Source organism: Astyanax mexicanus, chromosome 3 (assembly GCF_023375975.1).
Source record: "Astyanax mexicanus isolate ESR-SI-001 chromosome 3, AstMex3_surface, whole genome shotgun sequence".
NCBI lineage: Eukaryota > Metazoa > Chordata > Actinopteri > Characiformes > Acestrorhamphidae > Astyanax > Astyanax mexicanus.
Window position 1 is genome coordinate 10341759 of NC_064410.1, and position 22534 is coordinate 10364292.

The 22534-nt window shown below is 37.4% G+C and overlaps 1 protein-coding gene across 1 annotated transcript; it reads right to left on the reverse strand.

The window, feature by feature from the left end:
• Nucleotides 1-5798: 5798 nt before the first annotated feature.
• Nucleotides 5799-19574, reverse strand: LOC125799313 (interferon-induced very large GTPase 1-like). The gene is made up of 3 exons (XM_049475769.1): nt 19468-19574; nt 11955-12038; nt 5799-11106 (listed from the first exon to the last, which is right to left on the reverse strand). Exons 1-3 carry the CDS (start codon nt 19531-19533, stop codon nt 6286-6288), a joined length of 4971 nt encoding a protein of 1656 aa, XP_049331726.1. The 5' UTR covers nt 19534-19574; the 3' UTR covers nt 5799-6285.
• Nucleotides 19575-22534: the final 2960 nt, after the last annotated feature.

Genomic DNA, 22534 nt, shown 5'->3' on the forward strand with positions numbered 1-22534 from the left:
TCTATGCTAAAAACTCATTCCTGTTACTCAAAACATAAGTAACAGGAATGAGTGCCAGTGACAGGAATGAGTGCCAGGAGTGATTTTTTGTGATAAATTTCAATGATTTGAACTTGCAGTGAACCATTTCTTTAAAATAAATATTTTCTTGAGAGAAAATCAAAGAAATTTAAATGTCACAAGTTTTGTAACAATCTTCGGCTTAAAAACCTTGTAAAATTAAGTAAAGCTGCCTAGTTTTGACCAGTACATGTTTTGAATAGTTAAATGCATGTGTTATGGAGCTGAAAAAGGTAAAAAAAAAAAAAAAAAAAAGCAAATGGCACTCATTCGGTGCAATGGCCCAAATGCACTTTTTACAGGTCAATATTTTTTACTTTAGGTAAATAATGACTTTGTGTTATACATAGACTATTTAGTATTCATTATACTTCTGATAACTCTCTTAAAAATGATCTATGTGTTTAAAGTAAGTCTAAACATTAATAGGTAGAAAAAAAAAGTTTATCCTGCTTTTGTTGGAATACTGGCACTAGTGTCCAGTAAAGAATGTTATTAAACAGTGCTGTGAGGTTTATGGGTAGTGTAGTTCTGCAAATGGTCAGATGCACAGAAAAAAGTAGCAGAAGCACAGAAGGTGTGTGTTTCCACGTCAACTTTTGTTTTGGCCACAACAATCCAGCTTTACAAGCTCATATAAAAAAAGAAGGCAGAGGACACCCGGAATGGAGCGGTGGAGCTAAAACCAGGTAAATTTAACTTATAACAAATCAATGAAATTAACATTAATGTACCTTAATAACATACCGACAGCCCTGTGGAGTGCTGATTAATAGGAATATTGTCTAATATGTGGTTAGTTTATTATAACCAAGACAAGTTCTCAAATTAATACAGGCTTTATGTAAACAGTAAACACAGCGCTGTAGAGTTAAGAAGATGAACAATAAACACATGTTAAAGTTAGCTTAGCTGAAGTTACTTTGGCCAGAAACAATATGCTTCATTTTTATATCTACAAGTACATTTGGCCAATGAGACAAAAAAATATATTTTACAGACACTTTGTTTTGTGGAACAAAGAAAAGTGTGTCTCTTGGTTGATGGATAAAATATCAGTTTACTTCTTAAGAGTTCATTATGTGGCGTGAGGAGGCCACAATGTATGTTTGAGTTCATTTACTCCCCGTGTCTGTGTTCTCTGTGTGCTTCCTCCTTCCGGGTCACAGTGGTCACGCCCCTAACCCCAGGGGCCTATCACAATTAATACACGGCAATGAACTTACTGTATTATGTCATTTAGTCTAAGTAATTAGCCCTTAGTAGTGCAAAACGTAAATAAACAAAAAAGCAACACTAATAATCAGCCACTTTATGTTTATGTGTTTATATTAAATGCAAAGTGCTAGTCTGTATGTGTATCAGATAATTTATGTTACTGGATAATAGAACTTAAGTTGAGAAAGGTGATGTCCCACACAATTTGATTGCCCAGAGTAGGTTGGGCAGATGCCCTGAAAAATCCATACAGAGTTTTTAGTAGCTTCCTGCTTTAAGCTATTTAAATTAAACCAGATAATGGAGAATGCAGCTTTACGTTTATTTTAAAAATATGTAAAAAATGTGCACTCAAAAGTTTTAACTTCTCATCTGCTGAATAAAGCTTAAAATGAAAGTAACACACCTGTCCCCTGTATATAAAAGTTTGTGTCTCTGATTTGAATCTAAATTATTCTATTCTATTTATTTACCTCTCCTGAGAACTTTTCTCAAATTCATTTACTTTTTTTAAATGGGGGAGGGCACTGGGGCTGTCTATTTTCTGGTCTATTTTCATACATAAGGCGCACTGAATTATAAGGCACATTTTCAGAGACAATAGAAGTAACTTCTAATTCAGCAGGTCTGTTACTGGGTGGTGGTGGGGGGTTAAGTAAAGCTAAAGTAAACAAAACTGTGATAAAAAAAAAACTTTCTTTTAAAGTCAAACGAGCACTAGATGTTAGTCTACACAGATTGCTGTCCTGAAAACTGTTTATTTGGGTGAGTAAAGCTTTTCCGTTTATTTACAGTAAGCATAGATTCCCGAATTTCTCCAGCACTAGGGCTGGAGGATTAGCATTAGCAGCTAACCACTAGCAGTTAATGCTAATGCTGCTCCAACAGTGCTAGCTGGGGTTAGGAGCAGGCTACCGGCCGATAATACTCACCTCTGAACAACGAAATAGCTAGCGTGGTTAGTGGATAATGCTAATGCTGTTAGAAGCATTCTACAGATTTCCGAATTTCTCCAGCACTAAGACTGGATGATTAGCATTAGCGGCTAACCACTAGCGGTTAATGCTAATGCTGCTCCAGCAGTGCTAGCCGGGGTTAGGAGCAAGCTACAGGCCGATAATACACCTCTAAACTGGGAAATAGAGGTTAACAGCTAATGCTATTCCAGCCCCGGTAATGGAGAATGTGTGACCCCCTTGCACAGCAATATTTGCAGCTATATGTTTTAGGTAACAGTTGATTAGCTCTGCACATTGGCTTGGAGTGATTTTAGCCTATTCCTTTATACAAAACAGCATCAGTTATTTTGTGGGTTTTCTCCCAGAAACTGCTTCTTTTTGATCCACCCACAACATTCCTATTGGATTAAGGTCGGGACTTTGACTTGGCCATTCCAAACATTACCTTTATTCTTCTTAAACCATTCTTTGGTAGAAACACTTGTGTGCTTAGGGTTGTTGTCTTGCTACATGACCCACCTTTTCTTATTCAGATTCAGTCTACGCACAGATGTAATATTTTCATTCTGAATTTGATAAGATTATTCCGAATTTATTGTTGCATCAATGATGGCAAACCATTCTGTCCTGGATGTAAACTAACATGATCTATTTTCATCTGATCTGTACAAAAAGCATTCTTCCAATAGTCTTCTGGTGTGTCAATATGAGACTTAAAAAGTGTTAAATGTAAACTTTCTAGTTAACTTTCTAATTAACATTAGAAAAAAGTTAAGGGAGAAAGGCCTTTAATAGATTAGAAGTTCCCTTGGGTTCTTTTACATACCTGTCAAGTTTTGGACTTAAAAATAAGGGATTTTTTCCGCCGCCCCAACAGCCCAACCGAGGGCTTGTGCTTTATATATATATATATATATATATATATGAAATTGAAGGGTGCACAAATTTACAAGAAGGACATGGATCAGATATATTCCATAAGTAAATAATAGTCCTAAGGGGCCTACACAATTACTAATCTTTCATTAATACTTCTTTCTATTGTTCAGTCCACTCCTGATCAGTTCAGTTAATTTCAGCCCTCTTCACATTTTCTCTCTCTCCAGCTCAACCATCTCTTCTACCCCTTCTAAATAATACATTACACCACAATACTTGAGATTTAAACAAATTCTAACAAACCCTAAAACTAGCCCTGAACAAATAGAGTTTGGAAATTATAGTTATTGGCTGATCAGGCACATAAGGGCAGGGCAAACCATTGTGGCAAACCAATGATGGCAAACCATTCTGTCCTGGATGTAAACTAACATGATCTATTTTCATCTGATCTGTACAAAAAGCATTCTTCCAATAGTCTTCTGGTGTGTCAATATGAGACTTAAAAAGTGTTAAATGTAAACTTTCTAGTTAACTTTCTAATTAACATTAGAAAAAAGTTAAGGGAGAAAGGCCTTTAATAGATTAGAAGTTCCCTTGGGTTCTTTTACATACCTGTCAAGTTTTGGACTTAAAAATAAGGGATTTTTTCCGCCGCCCCAACAGCCCAACCGAGGGCTACACAATTACTAATCTTTCATTAATACTTCTTTCTATTGTTCAGTCCACTCCTGATCAGTTCAGTTAATTTCAGCCCTCTTCACATTTTCTCTCTCTCCAGCTCAACCATCTCTTCTACCCCTTCTAAATAATACATTACACCACAATACTTGAGATTTAAACAAATTCTAACAAACCCTAAAACTAGCCCTGAACAAATAGAGTTTGGAAATTATAGTTATTGGCTGATCAGGCACATAAGGGCAGGGCATTACATATATATATATATATATATATATATATATATATATATATATATATATATATATATATATATATATATATATATGTAGATTTTTCTCAAACCCTGAATATCTATCTAGCTAATTCTAAAGTTAAGCTAACTGAGTCACAAGCTGTATTTTATTAAACACACAGTGGGTTTAATTTATGTTTTGATTCAGAGAAGAGTCTTTTTAACCAGCTATCAGAAACAATCTCATCACAGTTTACATGGTTAGTTACCTTTCTTTTAGAAAAATCTCCGTATATCCAGATTAGTTTTAACGACAGCTGCTCCGACTAGCTGCCTGAACTCACAGCGAGGGGAGGGGCGGGGCTTCCCCCACACTAAACAGCTCTCCGCAAAACCAGCAAGCTGATTGGCTGTTTCTCCTGAAAGGCGGGACTTTCTCCTTGAACCGGCACCACGATTGGTTAAGAGACACACAGCGGTCAGTGCATTGTCGCCTGTGGCCTATATATTTTTTTATTTAGTATAATACGGGAAATTTACGGGAAAATACTAATACGGGAGGACGGCGGGAAAGAGGAGTAAAATACGGTAGTTTCCCGGCCAAAACGGGAGACTTGACAGGTATGTTCTTTTGTGACCTTGTGGACTATTATATGCCAGCTAACGGTGTGCCATATCATATTGTACGCAATAATATTGCCAACATTTTTCAATATCATGAACGATATTATACCCTGGAATATTGTGCCCACTCCTAATTATCACATGAGGGTACTACATTTTTGCTGTTTTTAGCAAAAAATAATTCACACTGTTCTAATTTCCCATTATATATCTACTAGAGACAGATTATATCTGTTCAGTATAATTTATTTTACTTTAATCCTGTATATATGGAGATATTTGGAGTGCATTATTAGTATCATGACATTCTTGATCATTGAATTCTGTTAAAAATCTGATATAAACAGTTAGAGGTGTGCCATATCATATTGTATGCAATAATAAAATTTTATTTTCATTTTGTTGTTTGAACTCTTGAAATAATTTTTCTAATTCAGTGTTTTGTCAGATCGCCAAGAGTATCGTTATTGTGAAAATACCATGAAATATTGAGATATTATTTTGGGGCCAAATCGAATTTCATCCCTGAATTTCATTTATTCTTCATAAAGGACCTTATCTACACTAATCACTGTCTGTTCTCCCTGTTTCCCAAAAAGAAGTACAGAAGCAAAAAATAAAATAAATAAAAGTAAAAAAAACATCTTCTTCCCCCAGGCTGTCAGACTGCTAAACATCCATTGGTAGTGTTCAGTCCTTAAATTTTCTCATCTCTCACCCCTACATTACTACATTACCCCTTATCAACTCAGTGTTCAGTTTACTTTTTTACTGTCACACTGCACTAATCAAGACTTTTACACCCATTCACCCTGTCACATTAATTTGGATTTACATATAATTCACTTATATATATGTTAATAGCAATGCATACATCTGCATAGATGTAGTTTATATATTACAGTCTTTATCAGTGCAATATTATATTTCTAGAGTTATGTGTGAAATTCTATATTTTCTATATTCCTGTGTATCTAATATTTGTGAGGGACCTGGCACCTAAGCTTTTCACTCCTTTTTTCACCTGTGTTAACTGTAATATTTTTTTTTTATTTGATCCCTTTTCTTTAAATAAAACTGGACTCTGCCCATTTACACCTGATTACCATCCCATTGATTAAAAACACCAGACTCTTTTTAGGTCTTGTGTGAATTTGTTTTAATAGTTCACAAATTCTTTAATTCAGCAATACATCTAAATGAAAAAAAAAGTTCAGTTTTTTATTTTCACACAATATCCCATTTTTTATTATTGAAAATTGGATTGACAGTACAGCTGCACTGTTCAGCATTAAATGAGCCACATGATTGTAAAACAAAAAATATAAAAACATCATCTTGACATAAGTTGAACATGCATTCATTTAAGCATATTTTGTACTGAAAAAGAGAAAACCCACATCACTTGGTAAAGATCATGCAATTATTCTGTGAATGTTACAAACAGCTACTCTGTAACAGATTTTGTTGCTACATTTTTTCTTTAATACATTTAAAGTTACTTTTTGACCTTTTCAATTTAATAAGTTTATTTAGGAAGCAATGCAAATTCAGCTGGATTTAGTTTTGTCTTAGAGAACTTATATCACAATGTATGTGAAAAAACACTTTCTGTTAGTTCTTTCCTTTTTAGTTTATTCCTAAGCTTGCAACTGCATCAGCCTGAGTAAATTTAGTCCATTCAGAAGGAATCTCTCCATTACCACTAAAAGTAAGCTGGTAGTGATTTTCAAGGTTTTCCTGAAACTCACAAACAAACCATTTCCAATATGCCATCTCTGAAAAGTCAGAGGAGATGCACCATTTAGCAATATGTTCTCCTGCTGTTCTGTACTGTTTGTAAGGGACAAGCCAATCCGAATCACTTAATGGGTAGAAAGATTTCTCACTTGCTACTAATGTGGTGCAAAATTCTGTGACAAATTCTGTTGTCCCTCTGTATTTTCTTCCAATTATTCCAGATGAACGGTGGAAATCTACATGGTGATCTCCAGTATGGTCTTCTTGACTGTTGGTACAAACAGCTCCACAGAAGGGGCACTTTGTCCAGCAGCACCTGCAGAAGTGTTTGATCAGAATCTCTTCAGGCGTTTCTCTAAACATCTCCTCTTTTAGATCTGAAAGCGTACAGAAGCTTCCTTTTAGCTCAGAAACAACCGATGGGAGCTCCTTTTGAATAAAATCAAGCAGTATGTCATAGTCAGTGACATCTTCTGTAACACCATCACCTAGATGAACACTAGTATCTCCCAACTCATCTACAAGACTGTTGGAGAAAATGTCAAGCCAAGTGTTCACATCTCCACCAATGTCCATGACTTCATCTCTGGCCATTTTTGCTGCACTAATGACAATTCTCTGTTTGTAGTCGAAGTGTTCTTTTATTGCAGAAACTGCCTGTGGGTTTCTTGCTGCCATGTGCTCTTTAACCTTAAGTTTGATGAACATTTCAAAGTATGTCCTGGGCTGGTACATGTATGTTAAGAAGTTTTTAAACTTTTCCTCCTTATCTCCCTCCTGCTCTGCCAGAGTCTTCAGAAAGTGCTTCTCCAGATCTCCCCTGTTCCCATTAAATGGAGGTTTTCCTCTCATCTGATCACAGATGAATTTAGCAGTCATGTTGTACACACTCTGCAGGATTGTTTCTTTCAGTTTAACACAGATTTGGTCTCCAAGCACTGCTGCAGATGTTGCTCCTTTCCAGTAATTCCCAAAGACTTTAACATATTCAGCCTTTTTCCTTTCAAAGTACAGAAGTGGATCATTTGCTTCTTTGTATTTTCGGTGAAGTTCCTTAAAGCGTTTCTCTGCCTGATCACACACATAAAGAGAGAGATCAACATAAAACTCTTTCTTAAACTCAAAAGAGTCGTGTCTTGGTTTCAACTCCTGCACTAGTTGTTTGACATCTCGTGCAAGCTCCTGGATATAGCCTGAGCTGTATCCCTGCACTGAGACTGGAAATAATTTCACTTTTTCTGTCGTTTGATGAATGACCTTAGAAATCAGCTCCCGTATTGATATCTGATCCTCTGGTTTGAGGGCCTTACCCATAAATGGTATATTTTCAATGACAGAAAAAACTTTTAAAAACTTGTTCTTTTTCAGGGAAACATAGTTTAGATAATCTCCAGCAGTGCAAATCATTTTGTAACCGGCATTTTTCTTTTGTCCAACAACAAGATCATATTCATAAAACTCTCCCAGAATGTTACAGACATCATCTAAGATGTTAACATCTTTGATTTTCGGAACATCTGTAGTTAATTCAGAGACCCACTTTCCCCAAACTGAATCAAATTCTACTATAGGGTCTCTGTTTTTGCTCCTGTCTACTTTAAGCTTCAATGCAAATTCTTTACTTTTTTCAAAAAGAGTATTTTCGTGATTTTTCAGCTGCTTATCCAGATTTTTCCGAATGTTTTTCTGTTTGATGTTCTCATCCAGTTTTCTTTTGGCCTCATCTACAAGGTCATCATGGACGTGTTGTATTTGTTTCTCAAATCTGATTTTCCACTGAATCAGAGTTTCCTTTTCACTGTCTTCTTCAAAATACTCTTTAAATGATGTTCGGACTTTCTGCAGAGTCTCTGACATTTCTCTCATCAGCTCTTGTTTTCCCATTGCTTCTAATTTTCCACTGGAGATTCTGTTTAGCATCTTGTCTTCTATACTCAGCATGGCACTCCTGAGACTCCAGGTCCATTTCTCATACTCCTCCTCCAGTTTCCTGTACACTGATATCTCCAGTGTGTTCCTGAAACTGAAGACAAAGTTTTCATTCAGCAGAGCCTCCCAGAGATCTTTCACTCGCTGCTGAAACTGTGATAATTTCATGCAGTTTGTTTTTGATGCACGAGAAACAATGTCTCTCTTCAGCTCCTGAACATTTTCACTGTAGCGTGGGTTTGGTGGAGCCATGGGTGGGCTGCCCTCCCAGAGCTGAGAAAAGTACTTCACATCCTTCTGTACATTAAATGCAATGATATCACTGAAACATTCTGCATCACACACTTCATCTTTAGCAGCTAACTTGGTCATTTCATCCAGTCTGTCTTGTAACCGCCTTCTTCCCTCCATCATTTTCTCTCCAGCTGCAACATCAGTAACATTCTGATGAACAAACACACAGCTGGGATTCAGTCTGACCTGCTTCATCCTCATGAAGGCCTGAACAACAATCTGAAGAATGTCCTGTATCTCTGATGGGTTTTCTCCAAAGATGTTGATCAAAGTCATGTTTCCAAGACCTAGAACAAATGTTGCCAGTTCATTATCATGATGTATGGTGTCTTTTCCAGCCAGCTCTAAAGCTCGGAGACCTTCAGTATCAACAACCAGAATGTAGTCAAAGTTCAGTTCCTCCTTCATCTTCTCAGACACTTTCACCAGCTGCATGAAGGCTCCTCTGGTGCATCTTCCAGCACTGACTGCAAACTGGAGTCCGAACATGGCGTTGAGCATGGTGGATTTCCCAGAGCTCTGAATTCCCAGAACTGACAACACAAAGACTCTCTGGTCTCCCAGTTTTCTGATGACCTTATCCAGAACTGCTGAAACCCAGACCAGAGGAACATGAGCAGCATCACCATCCATCAGCTCCATCGGGTGGCCAGATATCATGAGTTCAGCAGCAAGATTAGGAAGGTCAGTATAGTCTACATTTCTTTTTCTTTTCGTTCCTCTTTTCTCAGAGACTGAAGCTTCATAAATCTGACCCATCTCTCTCAGCATGTGCTCCAAACCAAATGTGGCAGAATTAAGCTTGTTGGAGATCTTTTCTAGATTTAGTTGTTCAGTTTTCAGTTGATCTATTTTGTCATGTTCCGGATGCATTTTTTTGGAGAAATCATAAGTCTGTTTGTGTAATGTATTTTTAAAGCTAGTTTTTGTTTTTTCATCCTCAAGTTTGTCATGCTTTTTTCTCAAAGCCAGCACCTCTGACCATTTTTGGTGGTACTCTTTAAGGAGGACAGAGAGTTTGTCTGAAGAGAAATCATCCAGTAGGATTGCCAGCCACTTGAGGAAATACATTTTCCCACTTTCTGACAGCAAGTCTAAACTTTCTACAACTAACCCCATGAGTTCACTGAAACCATGATTCTGCTGTTTGATTCTTATTTCCTTCATTTCTGCTTCCTTTCTGCTTTTCTCTAATTCTAAGTTGTCACTTTTAAGACGTCGCAGTTCTTTGTTTTTTTGGCACCAGTCATGCCACAGCTTCCCCTGGCAGGGCAGATACTTTTCTTTGACTGTTGATGGATTTTCTCTTTTCAGTAATCTCATTATCTCCTGTGCAGATTTCTTTCCTCTCTGACAGTCTTCATTATCCTCATCCACCTTTATCTCTGAATGTTCTGCTATCTTCTCCACACTGAAAGTCACAGGCTGTTCTGAGAGGCAGTTTTTGATAACTTCTCTGAGAGCAACAGAAACATCAGACTGGTTTCTGCCCTTCAGTGATACTCTGTATTTTCCTTCCCCAATCTCAGATACAGCATCTTCAGAATCATCCTCTTCATCAGTCAGAACAACAATGAGAGGAGTTAAACCTTCACAAAGTTCCTTCACAATAACCATATTGTTGTCATTCTCATCAAGCTGAGGTAAAAGTACAACATTCACAGAGGACATTTCAGTAAGAATCTTTCTCTGAGTCTCGTTGATGCTGGAATCTCCATGTAGATTACAGAACGCTACACAGTCTGAGAAATGATCAGTGCTTTTTCCAGATGGGAGGTACCAGGCGATCTCCACCACTCCATCCATCAGTAGACGCTCTCTGCTGCTGCCTGGACAGTCCCTGTGGAAGAACGTGTCGTGCTTCTCATTGATCAGCCTGTTCATCAGCTGAGACTTTGATGAAGAAATGGAACCAATCCTGAAGAACGTCACCATTGGAGTTTGAGCTTTGTACATGGGCAGGGTCTTACTAGTGACTCTGCCAGAAGTATCAGTGGTTTTCCAGCTCTTACTGATCTGGCGCATCGTCCACAGAGGGAATTCAATCTGTCCAGAGAAAGGATTTGGAACCAGCAGAGGAACTGCATACTGACACTGAGACAGCTTAGTTACCATGATCTGCTGAAGGAAATTATCTGAACAATGAAACACTGCCATTTCAACATCCATTGGGTGAACATGAGCTTGTTTCTTTTCTTTGTTTCCAGCATTTCTGTTTGAAAGGGCACCAAAGACACCTTTTCCAACTGGGTGAGACTTTGGTATTGTTGGGTGATTCTTAACAGAGAGGTGTCTTGCTCTGTAATCTATGGTCAGAAGCCTCTGAATAAAAGTGTGAACAAGATCCTTCTCAGTTTTGCACTCATCGTTCTGTAATAATGGTGTTATTTCAAGGAAGCCTTCTTTGGTTAGCTTGTTGTTATATTTCAGATCAAGGTCAAGTCTCTTAAGCAGGTCTTCTTTTAGTCTGGCTCTTGATTCTCCTTCCTAAGAAAAGCAAAACAAAGCAAGGCAAAGTGTGTAACAATAAATACATTTTATAAACCATGTTTATACAGTACACAGTAAGCCTCGTATGGAATTTTTCTCTTGGTATAATGATGAACTTGTGTTCATCATTCCGGTGATGATCGGTGAGATCCCCCATTTGCCACCAAGCATTAGAAAGTGCACAAGAGCAAAAGAGAGCAAGAAAGAATGTCACACACACTAAATCCTTTGCTTAGTGAACTGTTAATAACCTGTTTTACATCTGCTCAAGTCATGACAATATGCGTCACACCTAGTCATGGTTCCACTGTTCTGAGGTCATCCTCTCCAGACTATTGAGGCAGACTCCACTTTCACCCATTCTCATTTGCTCAATCAACAGTTCTATATACACCTGGACTCTTTCTCTCTCTGCTTCCTTGCGAGATCCAACCACTTGGTCTGCATGTTACAATTTGAGGACAGTTACAGTGGAACATGTGAAAACACCCCTGTGCAATTGTATGTATATGCCTAATAAAGCTGTCATAGTGGTACAATAAAAACAATGTGCACAAGCAGAGGATGTGCCTTACCTCATAGGGCAACTCTGATCCAGGTAAACAGCCAAAAGATCAACATCTTAAACAATCAACAGACATGCACAAAATGCTCATTTTGCCTCCCTGCTTTGTACTGTACTTCCTTTTCCAAGGAAGATAACAGGTACAGGTGTAGAAGACAAGCGGCTAGACAGCAGAAGGCACATTGATGCCATCTAGTACCTCCCACATCAATACATTTTAAGGGACCGTTACAAGAACACACCTGTGAAACATCAAATGTAGAACTGAATCTGCATTTACCTGATGTGATGTCACTGTAGGAGTGGGATCCCTGTTACATTCTACGTTTGGAAGCATTCGAGATGATACAGGAGAAGGGGGAGCCTGTGGAGAAAGAAAGAAATATTGAGTGCAGAAATATATGTGCAGGCAATCAATGTTACAACTGCAAAAATACATTTGTGTTTTTACTATTGTGTTTGTGGAAATTATTTCTTTTTTTTTAATGTGCTTTTGGTTCCCAGGGCATAAGCTTGGTATGCTGCCGTTCTTAGGTCCAAACTACTTAGGAGAAGGAGGAGACAAATGGACTGATAACGCTGTGTTTTTTTGCAGTGTTTACTTTGATAGTAAAGTTTGAAATATCTTACTCTCTAATTTGTTTCAGATAACAACAGACCTGAATCTACCACAGCATCTGATAACTTTGAGAAATGTGTAAATGCTGGTCATAGGCAGCATACTGTACTGTAGTAATACGTCACGCCGAACGCCTCTCCTTATCCGTCTGCCTTCTAATGAGGCCGGCTCTCTCCATGGTGCTAACGCCAGAGAGCCTACATTCACCTCTACTGTTGTGGACGGCCACATGGCAAAGGGGAGGAGCCAGAGGCTATTACACGGCTGGCTAGCGTAGATTAGTCCACCTGATGACACTCACCTCTTGGTGTCTACTCTGCTGTAGCTTTATTTTAAGAAGACTGATCTGAGAAACCTGAGACACATCTAATTGGCAGATTTTCAGCCACATGACACTGCACACTCTCAAGAAAGAATGGCACTCCTACCCACAGTCCTGCAGCCAAAGCCTTAAAAATTCTCCAGTTTTAGCAGGCAAAGTCTTCTTTGATTAAGGGGTTGAGGCTGGCTGCACATGCAGATGAATTTTATTAAAGCATTTATCAAACTCAGTCAGGACAGGCAGAGGTCAGGAAATAGGCAGCAGAAATAACTAATTGCAAATTCACAATCAATGTCTAAAGTTAGGGTGACCAGACCAAGTCCTACTTTTAAGACCTAAAAAAATGTCTGGGGGGAATTTCATAATCGTCCGGGATTTTGTTTGACTGCCCACAGTACAGTGCATTGTTATTAGAATTGCCACACCGTTCCATTCCACTGCATTCCAGGTTTCTCTGTATCGCAAATTAATCACGCCCTTCTCCTCAAATCTATCTACTTTGCATTGTTTGTGTGTGAAGAAGAAAGCGTGGGCTTGCAGTCTACCACGAGTGTTTACAAGCGAAAGCACGTGTGTGTCCGCCGGTTCTACACCTTTTCTCTGTGGAGTACGTTTAGAGTTGAGCGCAGTTGACAGCAGCAGCAGACCGGGAGAGCAGGCTTTTGACGGAGGAAACGAGGGACAGACTGAGCAGGAATGTGTAGCAGGTAGTAATGTTAGTAAAGTTAGGATAACACAGGCACTTTGAGGTGATGGAGGTAATGTTAGCTCTATTACATGAAAATGATGAGCAATGACATAAAAATAGCAAACGGTCAAGAATGAGAAGTGTTAGATGAGCAGTAAGTGTGTATTTTAGGCCACATCATTTTATTTTAGATATTTAGGTTAAAGCTGTGTTGAAAGGATGCATAGTTTGAGTTTTGTAGTCTATTTGCTGTGGATCAACATGTTTTAAAAAGCACTTAAACAAGTGAAATAACAGATTTTAACACTGATAAATGATAAGTTAACTTAAAAAGTAAGTGCAAAAAATATAAAAGTAATATTAGAAAAATGTATGCCCACACTGAATAAGAGTAAAACAGTTGGAGCCTATCCCAGCAGGCATCGTGCAGAAGGCAGGATACACCCTGGACAGGCCGCCAATCCATCGCAGGGCAGACAGACACAGACAGACAAACAGACACATTCACTCACACCTGAACGTGCCGTCTTTGGACTGTGGGAGGAAACCGGAGGAACCCGGAGGAAACCCACGCAGACACAGTGAGAACGTGCAAACTCCACACAGAAAGACCCGGGTTGCCCCAGCCGGGAATCGAACCCAGGCCGTCTTGCTGTGAGGCAGAAGTGCTACCCACTGCGCCACTGTGCCGCCCGTTATACATTTATATATACAGTTATTATTTTTACTGTTCACTTAATAATTCACTTAATAACCTTATGAACATTGCTCTCTTTTTAACTATCACAATGACAAGACTTTGGAGGTTGTTTGTACTTTTTCAGGAATCAGGAAGGTCAGAGTGTTTTCATCAACAATGAGAGCTGTGAGGAGAACGTGACCCTGAGCGGCAGAGAAGCTTCACTGCTGTTCTGCTGTTCTGGGACCAGGGCATATGAACTAGGAGACAAGCTATCTGAGTGAAGTGCTGGGAACCTCTCCTCAGATAGCCAGCGCATGCCTGTTCCACATGCCGTAAAGATGTACACAGGCCAGAAGACCTTTCCGTCCACTCTTTCCCTCTGTTTCATCTTCTCACAGACTTTAGGACACTTAAAGATTGTTTGGAACACAAGGACTGTCTGCTGTGTTCAAGGACAAAGAGCTGAACAACACCATGATAAGAACCTGTTGCTCAGACAGGCTGGAGCTGATCACGTCATTGGAACTGGACAACAAACTGTTAACTGGACTCTGCTGACGTAATCATATTGATAAGTTCTGTCCAATCACATGTCATTTGCATAAATGTATAACTGCTTGGATGAAGTCTGAGGAGTTCTCTCTGTCCCTCGACTGGCTTTAGTTTCTTTCTCTCTCTCTCTCTTTCTCTTAAATCTCTATCAAGATTTTATTACAGTATGTGTTGACTCGTTGATGTACTTTTACTCTTTTCTAATATATATTTATTAATTTATGTTTCTTGTATATATATATCTGTAATGCTGAAACTATTTTTCCAGTAAACTTGAATATATTTTAAATTCTAAGCTCTGACTCATTGGTCATCATTTCATGTTCTGGGATTTCTCACATCAGAGTTTTATTTAAGTCATGCTGTGGTAAATTACCCTACACAGGGAATCAAAAGAAACAACACTGCTCAGAACTCGGGATATACAACATAGCGACTTTGCATTAATCCATATGCACTGAGCTGCTTACAAAGTCCTCACAACTTAGACATTTGACCCCAAGGAATTAGGTGTTTCCTGTAATTAACATCACGGGTGTCTTCAATCTTAGAATCAGTCAGGATGAAAATAGGGTAGTCACTATGCTGGTTCGTATCATGGTGTGTACCTGAGCTTCTCTCAGAAGATTCTCTAAGCATTCTGGAGGAAAATGTGTTAGAAAGATTGGTCGCTGTCACAGCTCATGGGTCCTCAAACAGGTTAATCACCCAAAACACACAGCTAAAAACACCCAAGAGAATAACATTGGACTATCCTGAAGTTGCCTTCTATAAGCTCTGATCTAAATCCTACTGAACATCTGAGGATGGAGCTGAAACATGCACTCTGAAGAAGGCCTTCAAACCTGAGACAACTGGAGCAGTATTCTCATGATGGGTGGAACAAAATGCCCGTGGTGAGGTGTAGAATTCTCACTGAGAGAAATCACTTGATTGCTTCAAAGTTGTGCAACAAAAATACTAAGTTATGGGTACTATAGTCATTGTCCAGTCATGTTCCATTAGTTTTCAAAATTATTCTTTTGAACCATAATTCAAAAGGAATGTCTGATTTTCATTAGTAGATTTACAATCAATTTTATTTATTACATTTTTTTTTGCATTTGCATTTTGCAATCTGACTTCACTAGATTGTGTCACAGACTGTACAGGAGCTTACTGATGCCCTGATTCATGTCTGGGAGGGGATTGTCCAGAACACCATCCACAGTCTTAAGGATGTCCTTACACTGCAGGGAGTGCATACAGGCATATGTGGGTCATACATATACACTACTGAGTAACATTTCATTTCAGCCCAGCCCTCCATAGGTTGATGATTTTGTTTTCCACTGACTCTTGTTATGCTATTTTGTTATCCATTAACAGCACAATTTATTTTAGTAAAGATTTTCTACTTGAATCTTTAGTTCAGCCAGATTCAGTGTAATTTATGTGTTACAGACTAGTTCTGTAAGTGTGCTGCTGTGACTCCAAACGTTTCTTCAAATTTGACGTTGTGTTTTTGAAGCTAGGTAGCACTTTGTCTCCAGCCCAGAGTGAACAACCAACCTTGTCATCTTTAGCTGATACAATTTAGAATAGGGTCTGTATTTCCAGCTAGAAAATGTGCATTTCCCAAATATATCAGCTTATCTGTAAACACAGAGGAGTTAATGTCATGGTTGGGCTTGCATGGCTTATTTTCCAAACCTTTTCAGTCTACAGCAGAAATAATGGGATTTGGCCCATTTTCAGTACTTTTAGAAAGGACTTTATCTCAGAGGAGCTCTTGTATCAGCACCATTAGCAGCACCATGGTTTGCGCAGGTAACGAGCAAAAGCTATTAAAGCCAGACATGAGACTTTTATGTTTTTAGACACTAAGACATATCTGATGTTCCCTAATCCCAACAGTTCCTGGCAGAAAATCCTGGAGGCAAACTGTGTGCCTGTTGTTTATATGCTGTTTATTTTGGTTCTAAAGTTTTTAGAGGGTTTGTTGTGCTGGATGTATAAGTACAGAAAATGATCTGCTTAAACTGTGTAGATGCATATGAACAGAGATTTCTTTCTTTGTAATGTACACCTGCAGCGAACCATAGTGAATTTACACACACATCTAAACACTGCTGTTAGTTGTTAAGTAATGAAAGTTTGGGCCAGTAATGTTAGTATGAATCTGTACTAGAGTAAAAGTACATATTAAAAAAAAACTCTTTATTTGCTTTATTTGCCTCTCTGTCTTTATTGCTTAGTTGCTTCAAAACACTGTGATGTTAGCATAATTTAAATGTAAAAGGTAAAAAATCTATTAATTTAATAAATGTTATCAATGAAAAAAAAATAATTTAATAAGTAATAACAAAAATCTTAAATAGTATAACCTTAAAAATAATTGACTTAAACATAAATATTTTATATAAATATTATAAATATAAATATTAACTAAATTGACTAAAACTAGACTAAAATGTTTTTAGTTTGTTGATTAAACTGATAACTAAATGACTAAAATGTGACAAAACTATTATGCATTTTAGTCAAAAGACTAAAACTAAATCAAATAACCAGGGTTATCATTTGTCCTAGAGACTGATCACTGATAATTACAGTAATACTATATATATTAATACAATAATACAATAGTTACTGATGAGCTAAAAAATGTTATAATTACAAGATTATTGAGATTTTCAACTACATTACAAAATACATATTCAGAACATTACTGCAGAGTGAAATCTTATGTGTGGGTGTGTGTGAAGATTTCTTATAACCCCAAATCAGAAAAAGTCGACAATATGGGAAATGATTATAAAATAAAAAATTCAGTGTTCCTTACATTTAATTTAACATTTATTTGATTGCAGACGAATATGTTAAGATGTTTCACCTGCTTAACTGTTGTCCATCCATTCTAGCATTTCATGCCTGCAACAGATTCCAAAAAGGTTGGGATGGGCTAGTAATGACAACTGTAGCAGGTAAAGGTGTGGTGCACATAATGAGGGACTCTTATTCTGAAAGTAGCCGTCCAAGTGTCTTGCAAAAGTATTTATACGTCTTGCACTTTTAAATGTGGTCACCTTACAACCACAAACTTAAATATATTTTATTGAGATTTTAAGTGATAGACAAACACAACGTAGCACATAATTGTGAAGTGGAACTAAAATTATGCATGATTTTTTAAATTATATTCCACCCCCTTTATTCTGAAACCCCTAAATAAAATCCAGTGCAATCAATTGCCTTCAGAAGCCAAATAATTAGTGCAGCTGTGTGTAATTTAGTCTCAGTATAAATACACCTGTTCTCAGTGGTTTGTTAGAGAACACTAGTGAACAAACAGCATCATGAAGACTATGAAACACACCAAACAGGTCAGAGATAAAGTTGTGGAGAAGTTTAAAGCAGGCTTAGGTTATAAAAACATATATCAAACTTTGAGCATTCCAAGGAGCACTGTCTATTCCATCATACAAAAATGAAAATAGTCTTCTACAACTGTAAACCACAACAAAACTTTTAAGAGGTTACAGAAGACTTGAGACTTGGGCAAATGTTCCAGCAAAACAATGACCATAAACATGAATTTCCTTTCGTTTTGGGTCAATTATTATTTGTTTCAGTTGGGATTTGTTCTCTTTTCTTTGTTTATTTGTTATTGCTATTTTCTTTGTCGTTTAGGATACAGTAATTTTTACTGAACATTTTAATGGATGTTAATTTGTTAATGTAATAGCTGCATCTAAATACTTTAGTGTTTTAGTCCATTGTTTGAATTTGTGAAAAGTTTAAATAAAATCAAGTTTTTCTGGAAAATAGGTTGGTTTTTACTTACGACTTGTAGTTATTTCCTGAGGAGCAATTCCTTAGGTGGCGTAGTCAGATTTTAATTAAAGGGTATTTCTTAATAACCCCCTTTTAGTGTGTATTATCGCTCATATGACCATTTGGGTATGGGTTACACTTTTTTGGAATATGTTGCAGGCCTGAAATGAAGTCAAGTTGTGGAGATGAAACATGAAATTGGTTTGTACTGTCTGTAATGAAAAAAAAGTCAAAGGATATGAATTTTGCATTTTTTAGGTCAAAACTTTTTTCCTGATTTGGGGCAGTCATACACTTCACCTTAAGTGACTGTTACACACCTATGAAATATGGCATGCAACACTACTCCTTCTCCACCACACAACACCACCCCCCACCCAACCGCTGTTTTTCCTCCACTTTAATTTGAGTCTGCTAATTCCCTGTAAAGAACATAAAAAAGTGAGTTCATCCAGCTGTCTCTGTCTGGTTCTACTCTTTATCTGGATCGCTGGTGACAAAACTTTAATGTTTTATTTGTGGTTATTGCATTCTGTGTACTGGGCGATAATCAGGACTGCTTAGGACCTGGGGTAGACTTTTTTTATATACTTCTCTCTGCGTGTCTCTCCACAACCGTGCAGCAACCAATCAGAATTTTTCTGAATTTACTAATAGCGAATCAGCGCTCTGAAGGCAGACGCTGAATATTTAAGGGATAATTAAAAAATCTGTCTCAGCTGCATGATCATGAGCGTTAACGCAAAACGGAGAACAGGAAATTTGAAGAGGCGCCTTCAGCTTATAAATCCGCTGTTTGGTAGTTTAATTAACAAGGTAAAAAGACAGTCAGCAGATAAAGCACAGTGTGATATCAGTTGCCTGTTTTTGACTAATGGTCAAAATAAGTGTTCCTTTTTTATAATAGATATTGTGATTTGAATTAATCTGTGCCTTTTTTCTATTTTATATTGGCTCTGCAAGTGTGAGTAGGAGCACCTTGTTGATTTTAAAATAGAAAGGGCTAAAACGTGCTGCATATTGGAGCTAGATAATATTAATATATATATATATAAAACCAAACCGATACCGTGGCCACACTGTATTGTTGCATCCCTATTGAATATGTCCTTACCTGTTGTGATCCCATTGCAGTAGTTGGAGCCATTGTGATCCAGTTTCTTTCTGGGTTCAGAACCATCCAAGCTGGTTCAGGAGAAGTGAGATCCTGTGAAAAGAGGAAATAAGGATGTATTGAGAGCATCAATACAGAAGGCTGGATGCTGGTAATGCTGCACAAAGGGGTTCTGTGGCTTCACAGCAAAATGTGTACAATACATGGTAGGATAGCGATGCTCTAAAATAAAGTTGTACGTTGACTAACACTTAACAATGATATTCTTTTATCTTTTTAGTTTATTTTATCATGGGTGTAACTATTTCTGTGTGTAAAACAATAAATCATGTGCACATTTTATGGCTGAAACCATGTTGCCATACTGATGCCTCTAAGACACTAACTTTAAAAGACGAAATATAAAATAACAAATATATAAATAAAGGTACAACTTTAAAATATTGCTTAAAGTATCTGCCTTGCTTTTGTTGATGCTTGGACTTGTCAGGTGATAAAAAAATGTTTATCTAATTAAACTAAACTAGTAATATTAAATCTAATTAATAACATGTTCCATGATTTATTCTGAATTAATAATCCTCATATAATTGCATTCATTATCAAAGTATTTCAAACTGTACAGTTTGAATTTAAGCTGAGGAGTAAATTAATAAATAAATAACCCACATAGAGTAGTGATGTGCCGATCCACATTTTTTCACGGCCAATCTAATTTCGATACCCAAGTGCCGATACAGATCCACATTCCAATGCACAAGATGTTTTCATTTTTGTTTTAATTATTTAACAAAATTTGTCACAAATATGTAATGATACCCTGGAGATATCAGCCAATAGCCTTTGCTGAGGGAGGTGACCCTGCCCCTGCCCCTAAACTGTCAAAACCACCCCTTTCAAAATGTGAATTTGAGAGGAAAATAAACACCCGACAGAAATGAAGCTCAAGAGCGATATTCTGTTCGGCGCGCACAGGATTCCCTTTTTTTGCTTGCGAGTTTTTCATTTGTGCTCACAAGAAGTTAATTTACACACACAAAATGTTAAAAAATGGTGGTTAATTTTTTTTCACCTGTTGTTTTTTTGCGCCCCCCGACTTTTGACATTGATCTGACGTCATAACGGCCGGGTCTTGGTAGATTTGCAGTGCTCTGATTCCATTTCAGTGTGATCGCTTGCACAGTGCTCCTTGAGATGTTTCAAGCTTGGGATTTTTTTTGGATCTGTTCTGTCGAATTGTCCTACCCATCGATACATGCTTCCCAAAGGTACTGCGCATGCGCTGACCTACACAATTTTATTATTTCTCTTGTTTTTTATTTATAATTAATCTGTTTTAGGGGGGTTTATGTGCCTTAAACAACCTGGATGCACTGTCATTGCACTAAAGTGTAAATATATTAATATACTAATAATTAGAATTGTTTTCATAAATAAATACAAAAGCAGTGTGTAATGAGCTATATTTGCCATAACTTTGCCATGATACAAATGATTTATGCAATCTAAATCTAATAATGTACATCTACTGGAATTTCACTGGGTACATGCCCTAAAATAGTGCTTCTTTTGTATTTTTGCAGTTAAATATATATTAGGGCAGCACAGTTTGACAAGGTAGCACAATTCGACAGAACACCGGTTTTAAGCTTATCCACAACACTATCTCGGACCTACGTGGTGTGTTCCTTGGTCTTCATGAAGCTCTCTGCTCTTTAAACAGAACTCTGAGACTATTACAGAGCAAGTCGCCATATTGGATGGGTCTTCCATGAGCCACAAGTGCATTTATTTGTACTAAGGAAGGTGTTTAATACAACTATAATAATCACAACTCAAAAATTCACACGGTTTGGTTTGTTACAAACAGCGGAGATGAGGTTATAAAACCGGACACTGTCACACATTGCAAATATCAGCTTTCATGTTGAAATACTTTGTTTTCTGCTCTTTGACAAAAAATGTATTGTTTATTTGAAATTATTTCACTCTCTCTCTCTAACACAGAGAGACAGAGAGAGAGAAAGAGAGAGCCCTAAAACCTCTAAAGGCTCTGGTGGTAGCCCAGAATAAGGAGACCCAACCAGTATGGCGATGATCCTGGATTACACTCCACCCTGTAATGGGGTGTCTACTTATATTATGTCTATGTCCAGCACAACCTGCAAATTGGAATACATAATCTGTGTGATTAATCAGCGATATTTTATGTGCTATTGGTTCTGTGATTAATTCATTCAAATTAACGCGTAAATGTGACAGCCCTAAAAAGTACCCAAACTAACCACCTATGAAGATACAATAAGCCAGAGTTCCAGCTGCCATCCATCCAAACTTTAAAGAATCACCTTCAAGTTAAGCTAAACACAAGTAGAGATCTGGTCCAAGCTTCTTTTTCTCAACATTGAGCTTTATGTGTCATGATAATGTAGTATATATATTTTATACAAATAACTGCCATTAATGTGTTTTTACACTTACGTTTATTTTTACCGCTTGGGGGCGCTGTTAGGTTTAAAAGTGACTAAGGTTGTTGCAGGCAGAGATAGAGGAGGTTGGTGAGGAAGTCAAAATACGGTGAACACTATTATTAATTATTTTAAAGCTGCAAAAATGGCCAAGTCAACAACCAAGTTGAAGCGGAAACTTTGCAAATATAAAACCCTTTGAATTATACTAAATAATCTGGAATGTGCGAAAGTGAAACCAACTTTACTGCAGCTCAGTTTCTCCCAAAGTCTGCTCTTAGACAAGACTTTATGTTTGCAGCAGCCAAAATGACAAATAATACAAAAAAATACAACATAAACAAGCATTTATTTAATATTTAAAAAACGTTATATTAACTAGTGTTTATGATACTGTGTATTAACTAGTGTTTCGTTAGAATAAATCTTAAGTAATCTTGTTCAGCTCAACCTGGATCACTTCAGTCAGATCGTCTGAATATGTTACTGTTTATAATAAAATATATAAAGGTTATACAGTACATTACCCCAGGTCTGTCAGACGTATGTTCAGAATCACTCCAGTCCATCTTTTCCTCTTTTTTTCCCCATAGACTGTT